At 42.2% G+C, this 27,960-nt stretch overlaps 1 protein-coding gene across 2 annotated transcripts; it reads right to left on the bottom strand.

Moving 5' to 3' along the window:
• Positions 1 to 193: 193 nt before the first annotated feature.
• Positions 194 to 26,605, bottom strand: c6.2 (complement component 6, duplicate 2). Of its 2 annotated transcripts, none has more exons than XM_079524114.1 (18): positions 26,522 to 26,605; positions 18,959 to 19,117; positions 17,710 to 17,869; positions 16,129 to 16,273; positions 15,428 to 15,569; positions 14,637 to 14,796; positions 13,645 to 13,842; positions 10,951 to 11,191; positions 10,025 to 10,147; positions 8,249 to 8,415; positions 7,428 to 7,653; positions 5,731 to 5,899; positions 5,518 to 5,629; positions 4,411 to 4,543; positions 3,552 to 3,749; positions 2,978 to 3,065; positions 2,085 to 2,320; positions 194 to 1,110 (listed from the first exon to the last, which is right to left on the bottom strand). In XM_079524114.1, exons 2-18 carry the CDS (start codon positions 19,108 to 19,110, stop codon positions 932 to 934), a joined length of 2,829 nt encoding a protein of 942 aa, XP_079380240.1. In that variant the 5' UTR covers positions 19,111 to 19,117; positions 26,522 to 26,605; the 3' UTR covers positions 194 to 931. The 2 variants fall into 2 exon arrangements, with proteins under 2 accessions (XP_079380240.1, XP_079380239.1); XM_079524113.1 differs by lacking the exon at positions 26,522 to 26,605 and adding an exon at positions 19,968 to 20,106.
• Positions 26,606 to 27,960: the final 1,355 nt, after the last annotated feature.

Genomic DNA, 27,960 nt, shown 5'->3' with positions numbered 1-27,960 from the left:
GACGCGTTTTATTTTTATGACAGCATGTGGACAAAACAGCAACAAAGTCTCAAGCTATTTCAAAAGAGTGCACTCAATGAGATTATGCAAAGTACATTACAGAATAGTGAATATACTTCTTCCATGCTTTGGAAGTAGCTAGAACTGGTCAAGCTATACAATAAAATGGTTTCTTATATAATATTTTTTAAAGTTGTATGTGGTTTTCTTTTCTGATTGTTTTTGATAGAAGCAACCAAACCCATTTGCAAAGATATATATTTTCTATTGCAGTACCAGTACCTGTGCAGTAATGCCTATCACAGTAAGACACTGGTACACCTTTATGTTGCATTGTTTACAATCGGTGGTTCCCAAACTTTTTAGCTTGTGACCCAAAAAATAAACTTGTCCCTGGGACCCAAACTAGTGAAAATAGCAGACCTACAAGCTTATAATGCGTCGCTGTTTTCACTACTTCTACATTTGCTTTCTAATTTATGGAATTTCTTAGATTTTTCTTTTATTTCTTCATGCAATTACTGAAAAAAGGTTGAATTTGTTTTTAATTCATGAAAAATGTTGCTTTGTTGGGGATTTTTTTTAAATTATTTTTTGTATGAAATAATAATTAAAAACAAAATGTAGATAACAAAAAAATAAAGGAACCCATAAAAAAACCCACAGATGGGACCCAACCCGAGTGTGGAAACATTGTGGTTTTCATTGTATTATCGGTCTAACCTTCTGGTCCAGTGCCACAAGGGTCAATGCCAATGGTCCCGCTGCATATAAAGGCCTATTCATACTCCAGTTTTAGCTGATAAGGTGACCACCGAGCGGTCACCGCTCACCCGATCACATCCCTCTGTTTTTTACTAACCACCGTTTCAGTCACCTTATCATCTAAAACTGGAGTATGTAGTATAATAGGCCTTAAGGGTCAAGGTGATCATCTAGCCTCACAGTTACCTTCGTGGAGCATCTCAAAGTCATAGTTTAAGCACTTGAGCGCGGCCATTTGACACAGGTTCATGTCCTTGTTTCTGTTGCGTAGCTTCAGGCAGTACATGCTGTCGTCCGTGCCTCTGTGGCAGTCCCGTGACGCTATGCACTCGCACGTCTGGCGCGCTGAGAAAAGGAGAGTAAATAAAACATAGAAATGAGTCAGAAGCTCAACGCAGCTAAAACATATACACTGCTACCGAGGTAAAGCAGTGCTTCAAAAATTGAAGATGTACAAGCTCACATATAGATTGTCTATTTTCGACGAAGAGATGGTGCTGCAGAGGGTGGAAAAGGAGCGGAGCAAACCATTTGAAACCATGAAACCATTTGGTTTATGGGTTGGCTTTATGGGTTGGTTTTGGGTCTGCAAGGCTAAATCTCATCAAATGGTGGTCCGCTAAATAATAGGCCATGATATGGAAAAAGGTTGAAAACCACTGCTCTACAGTACACAATTTGCCGAAAAATAGCCTATCTACAAGCTCACAACGTGTCGCTGAGTTTGTAGATCGGCTATTTTTGGTGAATGTTTCCCCCATAAGAGGGATGCTAGGGTTTCAGTGAGGAATTATTGTAAGTATTGGTTACATAAGTAATCTCTCAAGAACAGATCCCGAGCTGGGCTACAGAATCTGTCAGCAGGGGCATTCAAAGTGTCCTTGAGCAAGACACTGAACACCTAAGCGGCAGGGTTGGTGCCTTGCATGACTTCCTGAATATGTGAATGAGTGAATGCCTCTTTCCTGATGAAGACCCGGAGGGGGTCGAAACGTTGATTCCTGAGCTTAAGAACGGTGTGTGGACTTCCTACCTTCTTTCTGAATGAGTGAATTCAACACACATTGTAAAACGCTTTGGATAAAGGCGCTATATAAATGCACCATTTAGGCTAACATGCCTGTATAATTTCCCATTCAATCGTTTAATCTATCTGGCCCACTTTTTTGACAAGTTGGTGAGTGCTACATGTACAATATTAGTACATGTTTTCAGCGTTTAGCACCACAGAAGGCTTTAATTCTGCAAAGGCACATGCAGTGCACCATACTCTTCCTCTGCAAAGGATCGAGGGCTTACAGTACGTGGTCAACACTCACCAGAGCAGGTTTCCCATTCGTAACAGCGGTCCATTCCACAGGGCACGTCCGTTGAGCTGATGGTGGACATCTCGGCTCTGAACCGGGCCCAGTCCAGTTTGCTGTCATCACACTCGCCCTCGTTGACGAAGAAAAGGGGATCGCCGTGGCATCGGCCGGCGTGGAACGAACAGATGGACATGGGTACTGTGACGTTCACATCCACATTTAGCACGCAGATGGCTTCCTTAAACGAGCTGAAATCATATAATAGTGTCAGAGGTGGAAAAGGTACTCTGATTATTTACTTTAAAAAGGTATGGTAAGTGATTTTCTTTGTTAAAATGAAACAAGTGCTAAATCTCTATATTCTGATAGTACTCATTGCTATAGATTAGGGGAAGAGTGGCCGTATGGCAACCGGAAGGTTGAGCAAGACGCAAGACGCTGAACCCATAATTGTTCCTGATGAGCAAGTTGCCTTGCATGGTTTCCTCCACTATTGGTGTGTGAATGGGTGAATGTAATGCACAATCTATGTGAAGTGCCTTGGATAAAGGTGCTATATAAATGCACCATTTACTATAGAGTGTTTGTTCAGTAACAGGAGTGTCCTGTTATTCTGTCATTTTGTAAAAACAGAATGACAAATTTGTACTTTTATCTTAGATTTCCTTCCCCCCACAACTCAGAAAATACATAGCATAGTGAAGAACAAATGATAAAACTACACAGCGGAGATACAGTATGTCAACTGTAGAGAACAGTGGCTTCACTCAGCTTCTGAGCTCTAAGAAATGTCATATTGATATTATTTATATCCTTCCTATTGATGATGGACAAAGCCCTCAAATTCCATTGCAAATGTTCTTGCAATAAGACCACTGATAAAACCAATATTGAATGTCACTTACAGGCAGCTCTCACGTCGAACGCAAACACACTGACCGCCCTCTAGTGTCTGTCCCGGGTCACACTGGTCCTGAGGAATATATGGATTTTCTAGACAAAACACAACAATATTAATTTGTTTGATTCAGATTTTGATATACGGTACTGTATATCTTACAGTATTATTTATGTTGTCTATAAAAAAAAGAAGAAGAAAACTGTATTTTGTATATATGGAGAGCATATTTCTATCTTTCTTTTGAGAGAGAAAAGCTGCTGTGTTTTCAAAGTCCATGACTTTTCCTAGTGGTGAACCTGTACAACAATCCTGTTGTGTTCAATTAGGATTGGTACACAGTGAAAACCCTCAGTGTTCATTTATCAATTTGTAACTCTGTAAATGTAACCAAATGTCAGAGTTAAATTAATACTAAGGATTCCCCAACTTCATTTCATTGATGAATTGAGTACAATGGAATGGAAACAAGTTTTTTTTGTGTTACCTTTTAGCGTAAACCTTGACTGTATTACCTGTACTGTTAACAAACTTAATAATAAAGTAATCAATCAACCAAAAAGAGATGAGGTTTACTGTACCATCGCTGCAACGTAAGTCAGCAGGTAACGGCGGCTCCCAGGTGAGTGCTTCGCTACAGGTGTAAAAGCCTCGTGGAATTGGGGCCAGGCCCGGCTCCTTACAGTTGAGGCCAAAGGATTCCCTCACGCGGTACACCTCTTTGGTCGGGTACAATGTCATCGACTCGGGCACGTTCTCAGGAGCAAAGCACAGCTTCTCTGAAAGACAAGGAGAGTAAGAGGCTGACTGATCTAATTGTTTGGGGGTGCAACTTCAGGGTGTATGAAATTCTATTATGTATTATGAAAGAATAGAAAAAGCAAATCCTAGTTTGTTTAAAGAGAGACCAGTGTCGTCACTGCTGTTGTATCCTAATTCCTACTGACAAATATCACCCTCCCTCCCTCCCTCTCCGGAACACGGGACAATTGTATTCATATGGACGCTCGACAAAGCCGTATGCACGGCGGTGGATTCGAACCTCCAGCCTCTGCGGTGGACGGTGGTAGCTCATTTGCATATCCATTTATACACTCTCAGAGTTAAATTAACATTGATTTTATATTAATTGAGGTCCCAGAGACAGAAATGCCATGGGGGTTGGAGGCCTATTGCGTGTGTGAAATTGAGGGTCCTTGAAATTAAAATGGTTGAGAATCACTGCTAGAGCTGTAAACATCTTCTCTTACGGGGGTCCCTGGCTTATCATTTCAAATGGGGGTCTGCAGGCTAATATGTTTCAATTTGGGGGTCCTTGACATAAAAAGGTTTGAGAACCAGTGCTTTAGCCCTTACTGATGCACGGTCCTCTTGGCTGAGTCCAGGTTCCATACTTACTGATGGACCGTCCTCTTGGCTGAGTCCAGGTTCCATACTTACTGATGCACTGTCCTTTTGGCAGAGTCCAGGTTCCATCAGGACGACAGTTGATGTACTGGAACCCGTCCAGTTCGAAGCCTGTGAAACACTGGAACGACTCGGCCTCTCCAAAGTCATAGTACGGCTTGGCTTTCTGACGGCGTGAGAAAAGGAGGGGGTTAATATGGAATAATAGGCCTACAAATAAAAATATAATACCAAAGAAATAATAATAATATAGAATCAAAAGTGTTTAATCTGTTTTGCCCGTTTAGACCTGGAACCCCTATACGTAAACCTTTCAATCCGTTGCAATGTAGGCATCAGTATATGGCAACATCATTGTTTTTGTAATTTTTGAATAAATATTTGACGTTTTTCTGAAAACGTAGGTCAGGATTTAGAAGGAGTTTATAGAATCGGCCTCAGGTGTCAGGTCTAAATGGGTTAACCCATTGAGACCTGGAACACATCCATGTCACGTTAGCGTTTAACCACATTAACCATTAACCACTGAAACCCTAAATATGTACAGTACATCCACTCTTTGAAAATAGCCCGTCTACAGCTTTAGGTCTGCAATTTTGTGAATATATTTTCCAAATGACCACAAATCTCATATGGGAGTCCATATGGGCACAAAATATTTTCAAGCGGGGTTCCACGGCACAAATACATATTCCTTTAGGAGATCTTGACATGAAAAGGTTTGAGAACCATCGGTCTAGTACAGTGGTTCCCACATGTTTTAGCCCGTGACCCAAAAGAGAAAATGTATGTCTCCCCGGCATCCAAACTAGTGAAAATAGCAGATCTACAAGCTCACAACGTGTTGCTTCACGCCGCGTAGTGAGCTTGCAGATCGGCTATTTTCACTACTAGTTAAACATTTGTTTTCTAATTCATGGAATTTCTTTAAAAATCTTTGAATTACTTTTTATTTCAGCAAAAATCTTGCTTTTTTGGTAAGTGAGTGTTTTTTTAAATGTTTTGAAATAATATAATATATAATATAATAATAAATAATAATAATTAAATGTGTCCGTGACCAACAAATAGGTCTCAGTGTTTTGGTGTGGTCCAGTGGTCCACTGTAACATGCTGGCCACAGGCTTGTTACAACGTTACCAGCAGATAACTGTTGCCTGGCCTCGTGGGTCTCAGGCAGCCCTGCACACCAGGAGGCAGCTCATCCACCCAGCCCTCTGCGAAGTCATCGTCATTGTCACAGGTGTCTTGTCTGTATAGGGAAACACAAACACACAGGGCCTATATTGACACAGTCTGTCTCCCTCTCTCTCCTACTTTCACCGTCTCCTGTTTATTCAGCGTTCCTCTTACTTTTCAAACAGAGATATGTGGCAATCCTCCACCTCTTTGCTGAGGCCCGGGCACGGCTTGCCTCCATTCATGGGACGAGGGTTGTCACACTCTCGCGTCCGCTGCCTCTTCAGGACAGCTGAACAGCTAGACCAAGGCCCCCAGCAGCTCCAGAAGCCATCCACCGCCTCTGGACAAACATGCACCAAATATGGACACAATGTCACATTCATTCTGTGTGCCTGTATTCCGCCATACTTAATCCATTGGCGCGTAATTCCGGCCGCATGGTTTACCCAAGCCCCGCAATATACATCAAAATGTGCAGCTCGGCCGGGACAAGTGTGCTTGTCAAAATGTTTGCCTCTTACTTATATGATTTGACAATTTGGCCAATGGTTGATCAGTTTTTATAGTATAGTTTGTTGATTACTTTTGATGCAGTAATGTTCTTTTTTTTCTGTTGGGACCCACATGTTGAGAACCACTGACTAAGTAACACAACTGTGATGGTTGTTTTTATTATGGTCGTGTTAAAGTTTGATCGTGTAGTAGGGTTTGGTCTGACCTCTACTGGTTGACAAGTGGTACTGCATGAAGGGCACATTCTGTAAAGTATAGTAGCTGGCTATGCTCAGTGGTAAGAATGGAATGAAACCATACATATTCTGGGAAAACTTTAGCACAACATAGCACAGTGCTACTCAACCCGCATGCGTCCCTGCTTAATGAACATATGTATAATGAACAGATTATCACAGGTGAAAAAACCTGTGATAATCTGTTCATTATAATGTTCTCTTCACATTTTGTGAAGGAAGCCTCATTTTGTAACTTCATTAATCACAATCTTTTTGTTCATTGAGGTTTGGCCTTATAGATGGAAATGTGGCTTTTTACTGTGTGTTTCCTTAATCTTTAGACTGACGTCATGTAGTCTGTTACAAAATAAATTTGTAAACGTTTCAAAATAATACTGACATTTTTAGCTTGTGGCCCCTGAGCCATCTTAAGTTGAGTAGCCCTGATATAGCAGATCGATCGACTTATATGTTCAGCGTGTAGAGCAGTGGTTCTAATCTCAACCTATGGGTCACACGATTTTTGCGGGTCCCCCGATGACAATTTAAGGACTTTTGTTTTATGGCTTTCGCCGCCCTAGAACATAGAGCGAAAACATCACTAATATAAATTTACAATTTACAATTTACAATTTAGGCATTTAGCATACGCTCTTAATCCAGAGCGACTTACATTAAGCAATAACAAAAGCATGGCATACATCACATATATAAAAAGTAGTTATCATGAATCATGCGTAAACTAAGAACGTAACAGTGGAGTATCTATGTAAACTATACATACTATACTATATAATATATTATACATGTGTACTATAAAGTGCTATGACTACATAAAGTGCAGTTCTAGAGCTGTCTACGTAACAAGCTATAAGTCTGTTTAAAATACTATCTAAGTCTACATAGTGTGCTATCTAAGGGGCTAGGCTAGGGCAAGTGCTACGGGCCATGGTGGAGTCTGAAGAGGTGGGTTTTGTAGGTATTGAGCTGTGCTTTAAAAATGTGTACAGTCGAAGATATCGTGGGAGATTGTTCCACGCCGTCGGCCCGTAAGGTAGAAGCAGAAAGCTGCTTCACCGTGTGTTTTAGTTTGTATGGCTGGGGATGGTCCATGAAATTAAAACGACAACCACTGACCTGAAGTATAGTCTGGGGCTCTTTTCTCACAGTTGTCACCAAAAGTGCCGGTCTGGCAGATGCACTTGCACTCGGTGCCAGAGAGGACCGCCCGGGCGTTGTTGGGACAGGGAGCACACTTACAGGAGTCGAACTCCTGCAGGTACTGCAGCAACGCCGTCCGCAGGTGTCTCCGTTTCGTAGCGGCACACGGGATCCCCCGGACCAGATTAATGATAGGCCGCAACTAGATGCAAATACACAGACAAGTAAGACTCTGAAATACGTTGAAGCATTATAGTAAAACAATAAATGTTTTTTTAATATTTTGCGCCCCTGTTAATTTTTGAGTGGTGTAAACCACTCCTACAACTGGCTTTGTTAGTGCAGAAAAACATAGCATGGTTGCTATGTTCACCCTGTTCACCCGGGTGTGATTTCATTCACCCGGGTGTAAACCACTCCTACAACTGGCTTTGTTAGTCTGTGCAGAAAAAATTAGCATGGTTGCTATGTTCACCCTGTTCACCCGGGTGTGATTTCATTACGTCAGACATGATTTCATTACGTCAGACAGGCTATATTACACCACTCAGTTCACACGGGTGTGATTTCTTTTTAATCTGTGGTTGTTGCAATTATCAAAAATAGTCGATCTAGCCGCTGTGAGCTTGCAGATCAATTATATTTGGTGAATGTTCCTCCCAGAATAGGAATGCTGGGGTTTAAGAGGTTAAACGCCAAGTATAAAAGTTATTTTCAGTCTGTCCTAATTGAAACAAATATTCTCTCCAATGTTCCTTGTAGCATTGTATCTCTGGGGAACCTCAGCCCTAACTAACCTCATACTCCACCACAGCAGGGTTGACTATGAGGGTCTTCAGCCAGTCCTTGTATGCATCTGAGCTAGGCAGGGTGCCTTTCCTCTCCACAGCCAGCCTCGTAGCTGGGCCCGATAATCCTCCTCTCACCATGGAGAAGGACTTCTCTGATGAGCTGACGTAAGACCCTGACGATTGCACACATTATAACCCATTAAAGACCAGAGGTCGATTCTACAAATGCCTTCTAAATCAGTAGTACTCAAACATTTGTCGAATATTTTCACAAGATTTTTCAAAAATGTTTAAAAACAGCAGATGTACAGTACAAGATCGCAGCGCGGTACAAAGTGACGCGTTGTGAGCTTGTGTATCTGCTATATTTGAATGCCCAACGCAAAAATCTAAAATGACACAGCTGGATTAAGTTCAGCTTAACAGTTAACAGTAACAGTTAGTAACAGTTAATCAAAAATAATCATTGAATCAATTACAAAAAGAAAAGAAAATAATGGATTTTATTATAAATAAATAAAAGTACGCTTCTCGATTATTTGATTAATCCAAAAAGTAATAGAAATAATAATCACAAGGGAAATAATATAATATGATATAATGTAATAACTAATAAAATAATATAATCAATATATCGTGTTCGTGAGTCCCAAATCTAAAGTCCGAATCGAGTCTCAAGTATTCTAAGGACGTGTCTCAAGTCACCGTGTTGTTCACTTGAGAGAAACTCAAGTCCTCATCTCTGCAACGCGCAACTGTAACTGTGAATGTGCTCTGCTTCCAGGATTATTTCAGCACCGCATTTGCCAAAGTGCTAAATATTCTTTGGATTTCTTAGTGTTTGAAAAATAAAAAGGAAAAAAATAAATCTGACCGTTTTTGTATTGTAAACATTGCGAGTGCAGCATTATCCAGCATATATCATTATATTATTATTATATATCATTATCCAGCATATAGCATTATATTATTATTATTATATATCATTATCCAGCATATATCATTATATTATATTATCATTATATTATATTATTATTATTATATATCATTATCCAGCATATATCATTATATTATTATTATTATATATCATTATCCAGCATATAGCATTATATTATTATTATTATATATCATTATCCAGCATATATCATTATATTATATTATCATTATTATATATCATTATCCAGCATATATCATTATATTATTATTATATATCATTATCCAGCATATATCATTATATTATTATTATTATATATCATTATCCAGCATATATCATTATATTATTATTATTATATATCATTATCCAGCATATATCATTGTATTATTATTATTATATATCATTATCCAGCATATATCATTATATTATTATTATTATATATCATTATCCAGCATATATCATTATATTATTATTATTATATATCATTATCCAGCATATATCATTATATTATTATTATTATATATCATTATATTATTTAGGAATTGTCCGTTTTTTTGTCCAGTTGATGTGCACAGTACAGTATGTTGCCACGGTGAATAACCATTGTGCAAAATGTCGCTTGAAAAGAAAGAATGACTCACGTCATAACTGCAAGGTGCAGTTATGACGTTATTACATTATATCATATTATATTACTTCCTCATTATGAGATTTATCTCCCATTGGCTTAGAGGCGCTAGAGGCAGCCAATCATGAAAAAGTGTCCACTAGGTCCTCAACTAGTCTCAACATCGACAGTAGAGCTAGGTTGCACCTGGCTAAAAAAAGCCATAATTGTTCTAATTTACCTGCATAGTTCTCCGTCATCTTGTTGGTACGGCATCGTTCGGAGTGGTCGTGTCGATTATAGATAATCAAGATGACGCGGGTCTCTTTTTTAAGACAACCTGCAGTCTGCTCTAATGTTTGACCTTGGAGGAGAGGAAGCAAATCACATGTTATGATCCATTCATTTCACTCAGTCCTCATGCAGCACATTGTGCCACACGCATACTGTATGAATACCAGTGGTAGAAATAGTATAGGCATTATAGGGGTTACCCTCAAACAAATTGCAACAGAAACTTCAACTTTTTTTGTCTCATAAATATGTTAGTAACAACATATCAAAAGTCCTAAGAAATTCCAGTAGGGTAACATATTGTAAAATACTAAAATAGGTGATGGTACCATTAACAGTATGTAAGGCAAATTTCTCAAAATTTCATTCTGATTTATGTAGCATGTGACGTGTCAAACTAGGGGGCTTTCATGATTCTGAATCCATTCCAAGCATTAGTTTTGCACGAAAAACACTCCTGGGGCTAAAAACAGCCATAGCCACTTGCCATTTGTGATAACCATCACATTTTGTGAGGACGACTATGGCCATTTTTTTGCCCCTGGCACAAAATATTTTCACATGGGGGTCCGTGGGCAAATGCACATTCAGTTTGGGGGGTCATTGACAGGAGCACCACTGCAGTATGGTTGCACAGAATCAGAATAAGAATCATCTTTATTGTCACATTTTAAAGTAAAGTAAAAAAGTGGGTGAAATTAGTTTTGTGCATAGTTCCCATCGTGTTGTTTTTAGATCAAGGCAAGAAAGAAAATAGTGTCTCTCCTAATAACAATAGCCTACAAGAAAGGGGTTTCCAGAAATGTACAAGGTTGTTTCACAAACGGCACAACCGTGGGGTCTCTCTCTTATCTCATTCACAGGCTGTTGCACCTGAGGTTTTGAGCTCCTCGCGGCTGTACTGGTAGAGCAGGTCATAGTGTCCTCCCATGGTGCCGGAGGCGTAGTGGTGCGTGCCGAAGCGCTGGAAGATGTCCCGGTAGAGCGGGTAGTTGTAGTCCAGCGGCAGCGCGTGGAGGAACTGGAGGAAAGGCCCGTCCAGGATGAGATCGTCACTCCTCAACTTGAACGTGGACATTGGCAGGATCAGATTCACCCGGATGAACGAAGACGTCTGTAGATTATTACAATTTAGGGCATTTAGCATAGGGGTGTGTTGAAATATCGATATTGTAATATATATATCGATACGTCCTCCCGCGATATCGATTATTAAAATATCGATATCGATAAATAAATAAAATAAAATAATTTTGTTCATAATGAAGTGATGAACAACATGTTTAGAAAGGGAAGACATTACAGCTAAAATAAAGCATAATAAAGCAAATTCCACTCTCACATTCCACAGCAACCAGAATGTATGCAAACATGCAGAATGCATTTCCCCAGCAGTGGACAAGTCCACTGACACCAGTGATAATGGTCAGTTGGTGGTGTTTGTGAGGTATTATGATGATACCAGTGATAATGGTCAGTTGGTGGTGTTTGTGAGGTATTATGATGATACCAGTGATAATGGTCAGTTGGTGGTGTTTGTGAGGCATTATAATGATACCAGTGATAATGGTCAGTTGGTAGTGTTTGTGAGGTATTATAATGATAATGGTCAGTTGGTGGTGTGTGTGAGGTATTCTAATACCAGTGATAATGGTCAGTTGGTGGTGTTTGTGTGGCATTATGATGATACCAGTGATAATGGTCAGTTGGTGGTGTTTGTGAGGCATTATGATGATACCAGTGATAATGGTCAGTTGGTGTTTGTGAGGTATTATGATGAGGGTATGAGTCAAAGGGGGAGTTTGAGTATTAATTTAGTGTTTGAGTCGTGCAACCACTCCTATAGACAGCTATGTGTGTGTCCCTCCCTGTGTCCGAGCACAAATATCGCAATATATCGAATATCGTGATATTATCGTTATCAAGGGCCTAATATCGCGATATATATCGTATCGTGACGTACCCATATCGTCCCACCCCTAATTTAGCACAGTGGTTTTCAACCATTTTGATACCAGGGCCCATGTTTATTCTGCATTTTAGCCACGGGCCACCATTTGATGAGGTTTAGTCTCTCAGACCCAAAACTAAAGATCTTTGTTTTTGTCCACAATTCCATGCTGTATTTAGGAGAGATAACAGTCAAACGTTGATCAAAATAATTGTGTAATTGTGTGGATTCTTGAAAGTCAAGTAATTCCGATGTTTAATAATAATTTAACTCTTGGGAGCGTGAAATGAAACCAAATTTGGTTTCATGTTATGCATTTTATGCATTGTTTTACGCATTGTTTTACGCATTGTGAGCTTGTAGATAGTCTATTTTCAAATGGCCGAAATTAAGTGGTTTTATAATAATAATCAAAATCTACAAAGTAACCAGTAAAGTTTTCAAATAAATGTAGTATGAGTAAAAGTACAACATTTGGATCTGAGATGTAGTGGAGTAGAAGTAAAAGTATTGGAAACACTCCATCAAAGTAAAAGTTACCTCAAAATGTTATGTACTGTAAGTACAGTACGTAGTTTTCGCAACCATACCCTATGATTGGGCAAGGGCTAAACGTAATATTCCCAATATACATTTTCCATAAATTATGAAAAATGAATTATGAAAATATTTAAAAACAAAAATACATCGCATGGATGCACCTGGGACGTATCCTCAGTGATGTATCCCAAGGTCATCAGGGTTTCGGGTCTCCCAACATCATACCCCTCACTCAGGTGACCCAGCCGGGGTGATCAAGTCCCGACTTACGTCCCAGTAGCTACCCTCGATCAGTCCCATTAGGGAAAAACCAGGGCCACACAATCCATTCCTCCTGAACTACTCTGCCGGGACTGGGAGGTACCATTCTGGCGCGTGGAAGGACTAGGCTCTGTGGGTTGACTCCTGTCCGGGCCCCTTCTACGTCTCACCAGGTCCACTCCTGCTCTCACCAGGTCCAGCCCGTGTGCGTTGCACCAGGCACTTTATTCAGGAATGGTGGATTCTCGAGCCGCAATGGTTCCGCAGGCTCCACCTTGCCCTTGGTGGTGCTGCAGGCTCTGCTTGAGGCTTGAATGGCCCTCCTAAAGGCCTCACCGTGGGTTTGTTGGGCTTCTTCCTCACGGAAGACACAGGCTGGGGCGCCAACCCATACTGCTCCCGGGTGCCGTCTACATTCCAGCTGCCACCCGACTCTCCGGTGGTCACCAGACTATTCCTGGTTGTAATCCACATTTGTTGTTATTCAATTGTGCTCTTGGTCAGAGCCAATTCTGTGACGCGATGCGCATTCCACACAATGAGAGGGGAACACCCATGTTTCCAGTGACGGTGCTTTATCAAGACTTCTGTCTATTTTACGCTGATGGATGCTTTGGGTCGTTGGGTCGTTGGGTCGTTGGGTCGTTGGGTCCCCCCCGTGCTTCCTTGTAGATTGGTATTTGCAAATGATATAGGATACATTTTTGGGGAACCATGTATTGACTGCGGGCATGGCTACAAGTACTAGAGTTATACAGTTCTAGTACTAGTGAGAGACAGAGAGAGAGAGACAGAGAGAGAGAGAGAGAGCTTGCCTTGGTTTTTGAGGACTTGAAAGCGGCGTCGTACTTCCTGGAAGATTCCCTGCTTCCGCTGCTCCTAAAAAGGAAAAAGAAGCCCCAGTTGGCTTGCGAGCCGCTGCCGCTGCTCTCCGTAGGGTGGACCACGTTGACGTCGACGACCTGAGATTCCAGCGGCCGAGGATCTATGGAAAAGTGCTCTGGCTTTCCCACCTGTAAGACAGCAAGCAGCATGACATGTGTCAACAACACCGTACCACTAACCATAAAGCTACTACTGTAGCAGTACTTCTACTATAGTACAATTCAATAAATACATTCATAAATAAATAACGCTAGCCTTTCTGTGGAGCAAACATTCAGCCAAATATAGCTGATCTACAGGATCATCTAAATACATCTGAATGTTTAGCACGTTTAGTTCCGTAATATAATTCAAAAGGTGATACTGTCGTAATATGCTTTCGATTCGGGGGGGACAGTGATGTCACTGTTATGCAACACGGAAGTAGTATGGACTTGAAGCTGTTTATAAACCAGTCAGTCAGTGACATCACTGACGAATCCTTGGTGTTACTCTTCCTGCGACCGATAGACCCTGAAACCAGGCTTTCACCGTTATATATATATATATATATATATATATATATATATATATATATTAGCTATAACATGAACTGTATATACAGTATAACTATGAATATGAAGCAGTCATTATGTATGTATGCACAGAGAAAATAAAATAAGTCGTGTAATTAAAACATTATGCCTAATTTTATTGTGATGCCCCACTGGATGCATTCATAAAGGTTCTCCAAATAAAAATAAAATGTATCATAAATTCGGGAGAAATCTTAATTGATTAAAACAGATTAAAACAGACATTAAAATCGATAACGATATTTTCCCGACATTACATTTTTATGCGCATCCCTAATAAACAAATAACGAACGGTGATTAGGAAGAATTATGCAAATTAGGGAATGCAAATTGAAATGCTTAGTACCTTAATCTCGAAGCGTTCAAAGTTGTAGGGCACGCGATAGTAAATTAGTTGTGGTAGCTCTTCCGGCTTGTAGTTTCTGGGTCTCTCTCGAACGCACCTGCCTCCCAGGAACAGGTTTCCCAGCACGCTTCCTCTGGGCTCCTCTGCGATGGCATCAAACCTGGCAACCCAACGGTTCCACAACAAACAACATCAAACCTGGCAACCCCACGGTTCCACAACAAACAACAAAACCTGACTTAACCACTTAACTACTTGAAACCTAAACGGACAGTTCACCCAACCTCCAAAATGACTTGTTGAGTGGTGCAACCACTCCTATAGAGCGTCGCAGTCCCGCCCTCTTTCATGATGATGCCAGGCCCAGGAAATAATTCCCAATGCATTTTTCCCATAGACTTCCATCAAAAAGTATTTATTTAAAGACCTTTTAAGCGTCGTACAAAGCCAACTCGAGTTGTGACAAATCATGACAACAAACGCAATTTTTTGGGCCGAACAAATAATTAGAAAGAAGAAGAAAACGGCAGGTTACAACACTTTTTTTTGGGGGTTTTCTTCTTTGTAATGATTTATTTGGTCCAAAATATTGTGTTTGTTGTCATGATTTGTCACAACTCGAGTTGGCTTTGTACGACGCTTAAAAGGTCATTAAATAAATACTTTTTGATGGAAGACATAATATGTAAGCATTCCATCTTTCAGTAAGAACTTGGTTAGTAGTAAAGTTGCTGTCATACACTGTCTATAACTCCTACGGCATCCCCACTCCTTCATTCTACAATGCCTACCCGAGTCCTATGAGTTCAGCTCCAGGGACCACCCCGCCAGTTGGACACTCTTCGCCGGTTGGGGGGCCACAGTTCCTCTCGTCCGAGTTGTCTCCACAGTCATTCTGGAGGTTGCACGTTAGTGTCTGGTTGATACAGCGTCCTGTGATGGTAAGACAGAAAACAGCTCAGATCGGTGAACCAATAGGATCCACCGCCGTGATCTCGCCGGCACCCGCCCCTCTAGACTAGAAATCTCACACGCTGGGCTAGACTTGGGATATATCTGACACTGAAGTGTTTTTCTTGTTTACTTTCCCTCTCTATTTGTTCTATTTTCATCATGAATTGTTCCAAACTGTGATATTGATATTTTTTATCGATGTTTGTTCCACTGTTGTTTGTCCGGCTGTTTGAGAGTTGAAAGACAAGCCTTTGTCTTTTTTGTGTCTCATCCATTATTTGCTGCTTTAAAAATCATCAATCAAATATTGCATCCATCAGTCAATCAATGCCCTTTCGTGAAAACTGCAAATGGTGGGAGATTGTACAAACAAAGAATTTGTTCACACCTGTAAACATGTGATGTGACAATAAAGTTTAATTTAATTCACTATATATACTGTATACTTCTTTGACAAATAGCTTGTAGATCTGCTATTAGTCCAATCACTTAGTTTCAACCAGGTTGCCGGGCTGAACGTGATTAGAACATTACATACCATTTTCGCACTGAAACTTGTCATTGCAGTCCACCGCAGGGATCTTGCATTCAGTGGAAGGATAACAAGGCCTATCCTCTTTCAGCACCGGGTTGCAAGCAGCACCTCCAAACTGGGACGGTGTTCGGACGTAGCGGGTTCGAAGCTACAGCGGATAACAACAGCAGCATAAAATACAAACACACAGTTCCACAGTAAAAGAGAAGGACATATTGAAAGGTGGACAGTGTACACTACAGCAGGGGTTCTCAACCCGTGGGTCGCGACCCCTCGGGGGGTCGCCAAATTAGTTTGGGGGGTCCCCAAATGTTTTAATTTTTTTTTCACGATTTTTCAAAAATAGCAGACCTACAAGCTCGTAGCGCGCCACTCGGTGGCGCGCTATGAGCTTGTAGATCTGCTATTTTTCAATAGCTAAATTATAACAATGCTTAAAACACCAAAAGGGGTTCCCGCCCAAAATGGGTTAAGGTTATTGTAGCAGTCAATTTATATTGGGGGTCGGGAGGGGGCGGGGCGGGGGTCCCGAGACATTGCCAAAGCATTTCCGGGGGTCCCCGGCCAAAAACGTTGAGAATTCATGTTCTGATGATCTGTGTGTGTGTGTGTGTGTGTGTGTGTGTGTGTGTGTGTGTGTGTGTGTGTGTGTGTTCTTAAACATTTAAGCCGTTATGCAAAATGAGTGAAACTGATCTACAACTTGCATATCTGCGATTCCATTTTGTCATTTTTTAAATGTGAAAGATTGTGAACGCCTACAATGGGGACGAAAGGGGTTAAGCTTTGAAAGTCTAAATAAACAAATAAAGTAAAGAAAGAGATAACTTGTCCAGCCCTTCGTAATACAAACGTTCAGATTAATAATGGCAGTATAGAAATTCAGTAATTCATTGTATTTTGTGAACACGTGCGTATGCGCACGCGCATGTGCATGTGTGTGTGTGTGTGTGTGTGTGTGTGTGTGTGTGTGTGTGCACATACATATCCCTGCTGTTGGGCAGAAACCTCATATCTCAATCGTGAATTACCGATCTACAAGCTCACGCATTGTGAGCTTGTAAATGTAGATGTGCTATTTTATTTATACATTTGTAAACTTGCGAAACAGGACATTCTGCATAATGAGTACTTGCTACTTGTGGTACTTTGAGTGAGTAGTTTGATACAAATACTTTTGCACTTTTACTCATGTACATTTAGAATTCCAGACTTTTAATCCATTGAGACCTGGAACGCATCCATGTCACGTTAGCGTTTAACCACATTAACCATTAACCCATTTTGGGGCGGGAACCCCTTTTGGTGTTTTAAACATTGTTATAATTTAGCTATTGAAAAATAGCAGATCTACAAGCTCATAGCGCGCCACCGAGTGGCGCGCTATGAACTTGTAGGTCTGCTATTTTTGAAAAATCGTTAAAATGTGCCTCAAATCTTTCCGAAAATTGTCATGATTTAGAAAACTATTTTTTTTAAATTTCGACGTCAGGCCTGAATGGGTTAATTGCAACGGAGTATTGATACTTTTACTCAGGTTAAACATTTGAGTACTTTTAACCACCACTGCATGCGAGTCCTTGCCTGTTTCTTGGCACACGGTGAGCAGGCCGACCACTCCCCATACTCTGTGAGCACACAGTTGATTGGACAGAACTGCTCGTTACACGCTCTGCTGCTCTCTGATTTGCACAGCTGCCAGCAGCTGTTCTTCCAGTAGTAACCGTCATTATAGGCAATATTCCTGCCAAAAGAGATGCGTAAAACATAATTTACACAACTTGCATGCCTGAGACGAGAGTTACATTTGTTGGCATGCCGTGTTGTGCGGCCGAAATAGCAGCTCACCAAGCTCCCAACGGGCCGCAGGAGTGTTAGTTTAGGGCCAACTATATGTATTTATCACCTACAATATGTTTGCAGATCATGGCAATCGTATACAATAAATTGTTCTTCCTTACTTTGCATAAAGATAGGTCTCTGTATAGTGTACTGAGGTGATGTCCATGAGAAACCCTACCTACAGGCCATAGTGCCAAATAAACAGGGTTGTTATGTTGAACATTTATGGTCACTACTCTCAGAACAGAAACGAGAAGATGTTTTTCTTGCCTTTCCACAGCATTTGAAAATGTTGCCACTACTAGCACACTAGTACAATTAATAGTACTACTACTCCTACCAATACTAATACTTAGTTTGTTTGGACATTTTCAGTGCCCTATGGTGGACGAATGTAAAGACCGTGACAAGCATACTGACACAGAAAGACAGCTGGCTCATCATTATAGTTTTGCAGCTAAAACAAACAAAAAGATCTAACAGAAGCTACAAATAGCACATTAGCATAGTTACAGAGTGCTATTTAGAATTATAGGCCAATGTGTTGGTAGCTACAAAACAGTGACAGAAAATGTTGATAAGGGTATTAGTCAATGAGGAAAGGCAGACCTAATGATACATGCTGTGACACTCTGATACGTTGCCATGGTTCTCTATTTAAGTAGTATACAATTTAAGGAGCAGTGTTGATTTCGTCAACTAAAACTATGATGAAAAATGTTTGTCGACTACCTTTTTTCACTAAAGGAAACGAATAAAAATGAAATAAAAACAGACATGACTACAACTATAGGCCTACTGACAATTTTGTCAACAAAAACAAAACTAGACAAAAAAGGTTAACCAAAGGTTAAACATTTTAGATGACTAAAATATTTGATTTATTTAAAAAGACGACTATAAAACTAAATCAAAATGTGCTGTCAAAATCAACACTGCCACGGTGCATGCATTAAGCGTACAAGGTAGGTAGGTAGGCATAGGTACGTACCTGCGTCGATTTTGGTAGCCATTGTTGCATGTTCTGGAGCAAGCAGACCACGGTCCCCACGCGTAGCGATCGCAGAAGCAAGCCTGGACGAATGTCACCCAACCCAAGACCTGCAGTACCACCACGAGGAGGAGGCTGCTGCGAGGAGCCATGAGTCCACTGGAAAAATACTCACATCTGTTACTAGGCCGATAAAAAAAAAAAAGGCTTCTAAATCCTAAAAGTTTTCACAAAAACCTGTTTCTATCTCAGTGGTGAAAAATAGTAGATCTACAAGCTCGTAGCGCGGCACTTGGTGCCGCGCTATGAGCTTGTAGATCTGCTATTTTCAATAGCAAAAGTAAACATAATGCTGAAAACACCTACAGGGGTTCCCGTCCTGAATGGGTTAAGTTTCAATACTGCACTGCAGAAATACTCTGAAAGTCCAGAATTCAAAATGTATTTTACTAAAATTACAAAAGTAGTGGCATTAAAATGTACTTAAAGTAGCAAAAGTAGAAAGTACTTGTTATGCAGAATGTCCCATTTCAAGCTTCCAAATGTATAAAACCCTTTTGAAAATAGCAGATCTACAAGCTCACAACGCATCCCATCGCAACATATTGTGTGCTTGTAGATGGGTGGTTTATAAATGGCCTATATGTATAGGTCTGAAGTGGTTAATGTATGTTTTGTAATAATAATCTAAATCTACAGTTCTACACAGTAACTAGTATTGCCTCTGAGATGTAGTGGAGTAGAAGTAAAAGTATTGGAAATTGGAATTACTCCAGTAAAGTAAAGAATACCTCGAAATTGTAGTTAAGTACAGTACTTGAGTGCTGTACAAAGTTACTTTCCTCCACTGCTAAACAGTGATGTAGTCCTGTCCCACACAGCAGACCACATGGCCAAAGACAAACCTGTGTGGGAGTCTTTGCTCAACTATATTATAATGAAAATACAATTAAAAAAAAAAAAGCATGCAACCAAAGCATGTTTTCAGAAGATGCAAATGATGACTTACCAAGTAAGTTAAACAAAACAGAATCAATCTCTGCTGATGTCCTTCCCTGCAGGGATAAACCCAACGGTCAGTGTGTGGCTGACTGTGAGCAGACAAGAGGACCGACCCCCAAGTATGACCTCTCTCACTGCAATCTCATGCCTCGATTAAATAAGCCTAAGTACTATGAAGGAGGATACTCCCCCTTAAATGCCCCCCCCCCCTCCCCCCTGCCCAGGAAATTAAGCATTCACAGTGCTCCATCAGTCAAGTTGTCACAGTTGAAGTTCCATGGAAGTCTTACACAACCTCTGAACCCCATGTCTTTACGGGAAGTAAGACCCTCCGGAGGACGTTTCCCAGCACCAAATACATTCACCAGATGTGTTCCGTCACAGGACTTGAGAGCTGAAACACTGCAATCGTTGAGACTCAAAAGTTTTTTTTGTATGCTCAAATCTGTGTATGCAAGCATTTGCACACTGCAATAATTATAAGCTCCAGAAATTATACCTATGTTCTTTGAATTTATTTTATTTTTCTTCCCATTACAATTTATACTTTCACATGGCCTACTTAAATCAATAGTTTTCCTGGGGACTCGAGTGTTCAGACATTACAGATGACCTCAGCCAGTTGCTTATGACAAATCTTCAAGAGACTGATGTTTATCACAAACCCTTGGGTGAAACCAGCTCAGTGGCCTTGTGGTTAGAGTGTCCGCCCTGTGACTGGGAGGTCGGGGTTCAATCCCCGGTCGGGTCATACCAAAGACTGGTATGACCAAAAAAAATGGGACCCAGTGCCTCCCTGCTTGACACTCAGCATCAAGGGTTGGATTGGGGGTAAGTCCCTGCAACATACTAGCGTCATGTCCAGGGGGTGTACTTGTACATCAAGCTGCCTCACGCTACAGAAACTGGAGATAGGCTCCTGCCCTATGGGCCTCATGGCTCGGCAAGGCTACTTACTTACTTGGGTGAAACACTATTGCATAAATTAATTATGTCTAAGTATAATTATGTAATTATGTGACCATACTGGAAGACGAGGAGGCAGAAGGGGCTTGTGTTGGTGTTAGTATGAGGTCAGATCCTATAGGGCTGTCACCATTACAAATTTAAGTTCACGATTAAATATCACGCAAATAATAGCTATTAACGACTTAATTGTGCCTTTGTCATTGAACACACACACACACACCCACCCCCCCAACCCCCGAATGGGTGAATGTAATGCACAAACTATGCAAAGCACCTTGGATAAAGGCGCTATATAAATGCACCATTTGTGTGTGTGTGTGTGTGTGTGTGTGTGGGGGGGGGGGGGGGGGGGGGGGGGGTATAAACAAGTAGGCAAACTGTTGTATGTATCCCCTACAAGAAAGCAAAGTGGATCATGATGTTTACAAGTGTCAGGGCATTTATTTTTTCCATAACATCAAGCGTTTCTAGGCAACAGTAAAAGACAGGCTCAGAAACAGTCGTTAATTTAATTGTATGCAAATCTTCATACAGCTCATAATATTAATAATACCGTACCACAGACAAACTCCATGAGTGTGAAATACCAGTTTGAATTAACTTGGTGTACAGAATAGCTACTAGGAAACAAACGTGTGTTTCACCAACACGTTCAACTTCTCACCCCAAGGTGTCATATCATATTTGACTGCTTGGTCAAGTGCCCCAGGTATATATCCCTTTCTGAGTGATTCTCAAAACATTTTGAGGAGCGCTACCCCTCCGACGTCTGGATTTCCCCCGTGACATCATGTGGCAGCCAAGTCTATGGTCTTTGTGCATGCCCGAAAGGCGCCCCTCACTTCACACATGTGTGATTTTTTTTTATTTCAAAGACCCTCACTTTAGTATGCCATATGCCATGGACCGCCATAAGTCACAGAGTTACAGACCTGTACGCGTCCAATTGTTTCTAGCCAGACAACAATTCCACTATATGCTGTCTGGAACTACACCTCCCAAAATCCGAGCAAGGAAGCTGCCATTTCTGTATTTTATAAATACATTTTTATTATATATAAATTGTATTAATAAATAAATAATTGCAATTAACAATGTATTATTTCTGTTTGCCTTTTAGGCTTTGTAATCACAAATTGCACAGGGCAGATATGACAAATAACTTACAAAATAAATGACAAAATAGCGGAAATTGTTGATTTACACGCTTAGATTTGCTATTTCTGCTATTTTTGAAAAATGATTGCGATCCATTGGGATCATTCTCTTGCCTTTAGCATGGGACATGAAAAGCACTTGACCAAGCGGCAAAATATGACACCTATTAGTGCATCATCTGACCTCTTCTTTGCTCCTTCCTAACAAGGATGTCGCTGTTCTATTTCGTCCCTGCTTCCAGCACCGGCATTCAACTGCGGTTATGGAAGGGTCTTCATTTCCCTCCCCTTGGGAACGAAGGTAAGCTAAAACAACCTGTTAGTATAGGCTCGCGCCGCTTCCCTGCTACATTCGGTTGCGTGCTACGAATGGTAACCTGAGCGTCCCGTTCAGCACTGGTTAAAGTCAAACGGATAGTTTCGTTCCTCTTTGTTTAGCTTACGCTGCTTTTGTTTCCCATTAATGCTGTGATACAGTGCTAGTGACGGCAAGCGTTAGCGCTGCCCGCTCCCAGCAAGATGTGACATTCTCGTCAGTCGACGCTATTATTGTGTCTGCGACGCTGCACGCTCCAGCACGGTGTAATTCAGTTGACACTCGTTTCATACAGTAGCCTCTGCTACTGCAAGGTATACATAGGGCAGCTTTTTCCTCTCTTAATGAGTTTACGCTGTCCAGTTATATATCGGGGGAATGGCGACTCCACCCAGATGTAGTGCACACCATCTGGGCCCGCCTCGGGCCTCAGAGGAGTTGACCCACTGCCTCAGAGGAGTCGACCCACCATTACATCGGCAAAGCGCGTCAGTGAGCTGCACGCTCTGTCAGTCAGTGAGTCAGGTCTGAGGTGGAACGCAGATGGCTCAGGGGTCACACTGTGGCCAAACATAGCGTTCCTCCCAAAGGTCCTGTCGCAGGCTCACCTCAACCCCCACCTGGGGAGGGGACAGACAAGCTGGAGCTGTTGTGCCCAGTCCGGGCCCTGAGAGCCTACATTGGAGCTACTGCACACATCAGGCGGGCAGAGCAGCTATTCCTTTCCCATAGTGGCGTGAACAAGGGCGGCGCTCTCTCCACGCAGCGCCTGTTCCACTGGATTGTGGACACAATCAGCCACGCCTATGAGGTAAGTAACCTTCCCGTACCATTGGGTGTACGGTGCCACTCTACAAGGAGCATCTCCACATCATGGGCTGCCATGAGAGGGGTGCCCCTGGAGGACATTTGTGCCGCTGCCTCATGGGCTTCAGCGGGCACATTCTCAAGATACTACAGGGTGAATGTTGCCTCTCCCCACTCGTTGGACGCGGTCCTCTTCCCCGAAACCTCCGATTCTACTCTTTAAGGTTTGTAATCGGGATTCCTCGTGACTCTGCTGGTATTGGTCATTCAGTGCTGGAAGCACCGCCTCTGGCGGTCAGCAGGGACGAAATAGAACGAAAGTTGCGTATGTAACTACGGTTCTATGAGTCCCGAATGACCGCCAGAGCACTCTTGTCACTCAGAATCCTTGTGTTCTCGCGAGAAGATTCTGTAGGGACTGAACCCCTGGTGACCGCCGGAAGGTATAGACTACTCCGGGTCATCACAGGGTCAAAATTGACATTGTTGGTATAAAATACTCGACTGCGCATGCGCGAAGGGATGTATTCAGTGCTGGAAGCACTGCCTCTGGCGGTCATTCGGAACTCATAGAACCGTAGTTACATACGTAACTTTCGGTTTATTTTGCGGATGCTCTGGCATCCGCCTCTCATTAATTTCCCTTTGCCTCGTTTCACCGCACATTAAAATCCTTCATTTTGACTTTCTCTGAGAAAGTAAATGTCAGGATTCTGCGCTGTATGTACTCAGTCAATGCAATGCGTCCATAGGGCAGGTGTACTGGTCCGGGTCATACAGTCATTCTGTACACTTGTACAATTCTTTTAACACAAGCTTAGCACTTTTCATTGTAACACTTCTTAAAAATACCACCAGCGTTTAGAATTTCAATCAAAATGCATCACATTGTTCAGATTGCAAACACACCAAACGGTCTAGGAGGGGGTCCGTGAGTCCAGGGCCAATCTCACACAACATAATTTGTTCATGTTTTTCCGCTTCAACACTTTATTTTGCACAAGATGTAGGCCTACTGTATGTCCTCTGCAGTGCATACCCATCCCAAACAGCGTTGCCATGTCTGGTGTGGTCATGGGCGTGTTGGCATGCTTTCCCCTAAATTGCCATTTTGGTCACACACATTTGGGAAGGCGCATAGTGGAGTTTGAAAGCACCCGTAAGCCCTATGCCAAAATAGTTTGGTATAGAGCGGTGCACGCCGTGCGCCTGCAATGGAGATGTCCACGGAGTCAGGCTGCTTCATCTCTCCTTATGTTCCTACGCATCTCTTTGTAATTTTCCTATAAATCAGCAGAAGTGTGTGCCTGTCACTTCCTTGTGTCCATTGTGTTCATAGTACCACAGACGAATAACAGTCTAAGTCCACACTATTGATCCATAATATATAAATGATAGATAAGGGTTCAGGACAACGAGGCCTTTTCGTGGAGGGGTCAGTCTGAAATTTGGACTTAGACTGTTTTTCGTCTGTGGTACTCTATTGTCTAGTCAAAAAGTTATTTGACTTGTGCCAGCCATTGTGTGCGATTCCATTTGCTCGTTCAGTTTCATCACCCCATAGCGCAGCAAATGGGGTTTAATCCTTCGCTTGATGCCATTTCGCAGAGACGGCACGATCTATATATCAAATGAAAGCTCAAAGTTCGTAAATCACATAGCACTACTTGGAAATGTGAGTGTTCTTGGCTCTGTGCGCGATGGGAAAAAAAAAGAAAAACGGCAAAGGGGGAGAGGGGGGAGCAGCACAAGTAAGATTTCAAGGCATCACTCTTCCATGGGCTATATAGAATTTATATTGGGGGTCGGGAGGGGGCGGGCGGGGGTCCCGAGACATTGCCAAAGCATTTCCGGGGGTCCCCGGCCAAAAACGTTGAGAACCCCTGATTTAGGGGTTTAGACAGGTAACCAAAATAGCCACTTTAGTGCAGGAACGCCTCTTCCCCAATGCTAAATCCCCAAATAGTGGATTTAGGGTCTTCAAACGAAAATAAAGAGCCCGAAGTGTCCTTGAGCAAGATGCTGAACCCCTAATTGCTCCCGCTGTGCAGGCTGGTGCCATGCATGGTTTCCTCTGCCACCGGTGTGTGAATGTGTGTGTGTAATGTGCAGTATATGTAAAGTGCTTTGGATAAAAAGTGCTATATAAATGCACCATTTACCATTTACTGGCCTGTGCAGACAACCACATGTCTTAATCTGACGCATGGAGGCACCAGCCATTTCTTTTCACCTGACAGTGAGGAGTTTCACTAGGAGAACGTAACACATGCAGTCCTGCTGAGCAGGTTCCCCGATCAAGTACAACCCTGTAAGAGTCACTAGTACAGTAGCCTCGGAAACCCAGACGTTTTTATTTCCAGGGAGGAAAAAAAAGTCTGGGACCGAGTCCACTTCAATTCGGCATAGAGTAGCGCAAACGTCGATCACTCTCTGCTGATTTCTGATCGTCTGCACCTTTGTTAAATTGACGCGCACACACGCGCACGCACGCACACGCACGCACGCACACGCACGCACACGCACACACACACACACACACACACACACACACACACACACACACACACACACACACACACACACACACACACACACACACACACACACACACACACACACACACACACACACACACACACACACCTCTCTCTGTCGCTCTAATTAATTAGTCTCATGTCGCGCAACTGTGTCTAGATTCTCCCGGCGGATCCTGCCGGGAGCTGCCCATGTCATAGAATGCATAGGTGGACCCCAGACTACTAGTACAGTCACAACGAGTACCCTCCTCAAACCGGCTTCATTCACACCCACCACGGAAGGGAGCCAGAGGCACTGTGGATAATTCAAATCCCAGTCAGGAAGGACAGAAACCTCCCATGGAGCAGAAGGGCAAGCCCACTTGAGCTAGACTTTCAGTATGAGTAGAAAGTAGAAAGCGTGGCCTCACGATCCTTCTGGCTTTTTGTGTTTTAAGCGGGATGTGTCCGAAAAGTCACCACCGGTAAATTTGTGATACAGAGTCGGGCAGGCACACTGCGAGCTAACATCCTTGTTAGTTTATTTTCCTCCGCTTAGTAATATGCTTATATTCTGCGGGTCCTCTTGTCTGATCTGAGGTCGTTGGTAGTTGGATAAGGATCGTTGGGCAGGAACTTCACCACTGTGCCACTATGGACTAGGACAATATTGTTAATCATTTCAAGTGAACCGAATTACGAGTTGAATTAATTAAAACTGCTCCTCATTTTGTATTATTAATGCCTCGTCCGGGGGTCTCTCTCCAGAACCCCCTAACTTTAAAAAACACACCTCTGCGCCGCGGATCGTCAGCCCGTCATCACGAGAAGAAGAAGTAGAGGAGGAAGCAAAGCAGCAGGAAGACCAGGATCCAGTTGACCGAGTGGATGTAGATGACGACCAGGTCGATGTCGAAGAGCCATCCTCGCATGTCGGCCAGGTCCAGAGCGTCCAGGGTGAAGCCCCCCGCCATCTGGCCCATGTGCCAGCGCCGCCCCCCCGCCGCTTGTCTCTGGTAGCCTGGAGTCACGCACAACAGTGACATATGAGGTTAGAGTGAAATACAAAACAAGAGAGTATCGCACTGCCCCAACACCGAAGACTCCTGGTGCTCCAGAACATACTGTAAGACATCTGCCAAGATTTTAAAATCACATCTAACCCCAGAAGATCCGGAAGCGTTTCCGACAGCTGGGCAGAGGCCACTTGGCACAGCTGGCTTTCTGGAAGGTCTGCTTGCGGACATTGTAGATCTTAGGGAAGAAGGTCTTCACCGTCTGGTTGAGGTCTGAAAGGGAATGGAAACAGTCTCATTCACAGAACGTCCAAACTGATAATTAATTCCATAGATATGAAAATATTGATCGCTCATAAAAACATAAATCAGTCATAACTAAGCACTTACACATTTACTTCTGTGTTAAAAACCTAGTGAAATGAAAAATACGGAGTTTCACTCTGGAAAGCTGTGTGATTTTGAACCAATCAGAACATCGCATCCCTCCAGGGTATTGGACGGAGCTCCGCTACATGCGCGACACGTGCATGCGCGTGCATATTTGTTTGTTTACAAAGTAACAGAGAGACGGACAGCAACGCTCGTGGCTTATTTCTAACCTATGATGTTTTCAGATACATATTTTAGCGTGATGATTAAGTTTAAAACGAGTAATACACTAACGATGTCATCTTGAATGACATCTTGAATTAAAAACGGAGTAATTCTGTAATCAGAAGCAACAGTGTTTGGACGGACACGCAGCAATGGGAATAAAACAGCATCACGTTTTAAAATTGGATTTTTATGGACTTTTGATATAAAAATACATAAAAATTGAGATTTTCCCATTGTTTTGGCATCCATTGTTAGGTATGCTCATATGATGACCCTGATATGGTCTAAAAGTGTGAAAAACGTATTTTCCATTTCACTAGGTCTTTTAACAGTCACTTAATTTGCTGTGACGCTAATTCCTATAGGCTGTTTCATGCCAAGGACCGCCAAATGGTAGCCTGATTATCAGACTGTAGCTTTCTTGAAGCTTCAGTCTGACATTGTCTCCTGTCTGAGCGATTTCAAGGGGGAGGGGATTAGAATTTCCCTCAACCAGTAGCCATTGGTGTTGTTTTTCCCTCCTTCCTCTGTGTGTTGCGCTGCGTGACGACGCTGAAAACGGGACTCGGCGCTGATTGGTTGTTCGTTAGACCCACCCCCACCACCGATTCTCATT

Source organism: Electrona antarctica (assembly GCF_951216825.1).
Source record: "Electrona antarctica genome assembly, chromosome: 16".
In the NCBI taxonomy this organism is placed as follows: Eukaryota; Metazoa; Chordata; class Actinopteri; order Myctophiformes; family Myctophidae; genus Electrona; species Electrona antarctica.
This window is presented reverse-complemented; position numbering and strand designations above follow the sequence as displayed.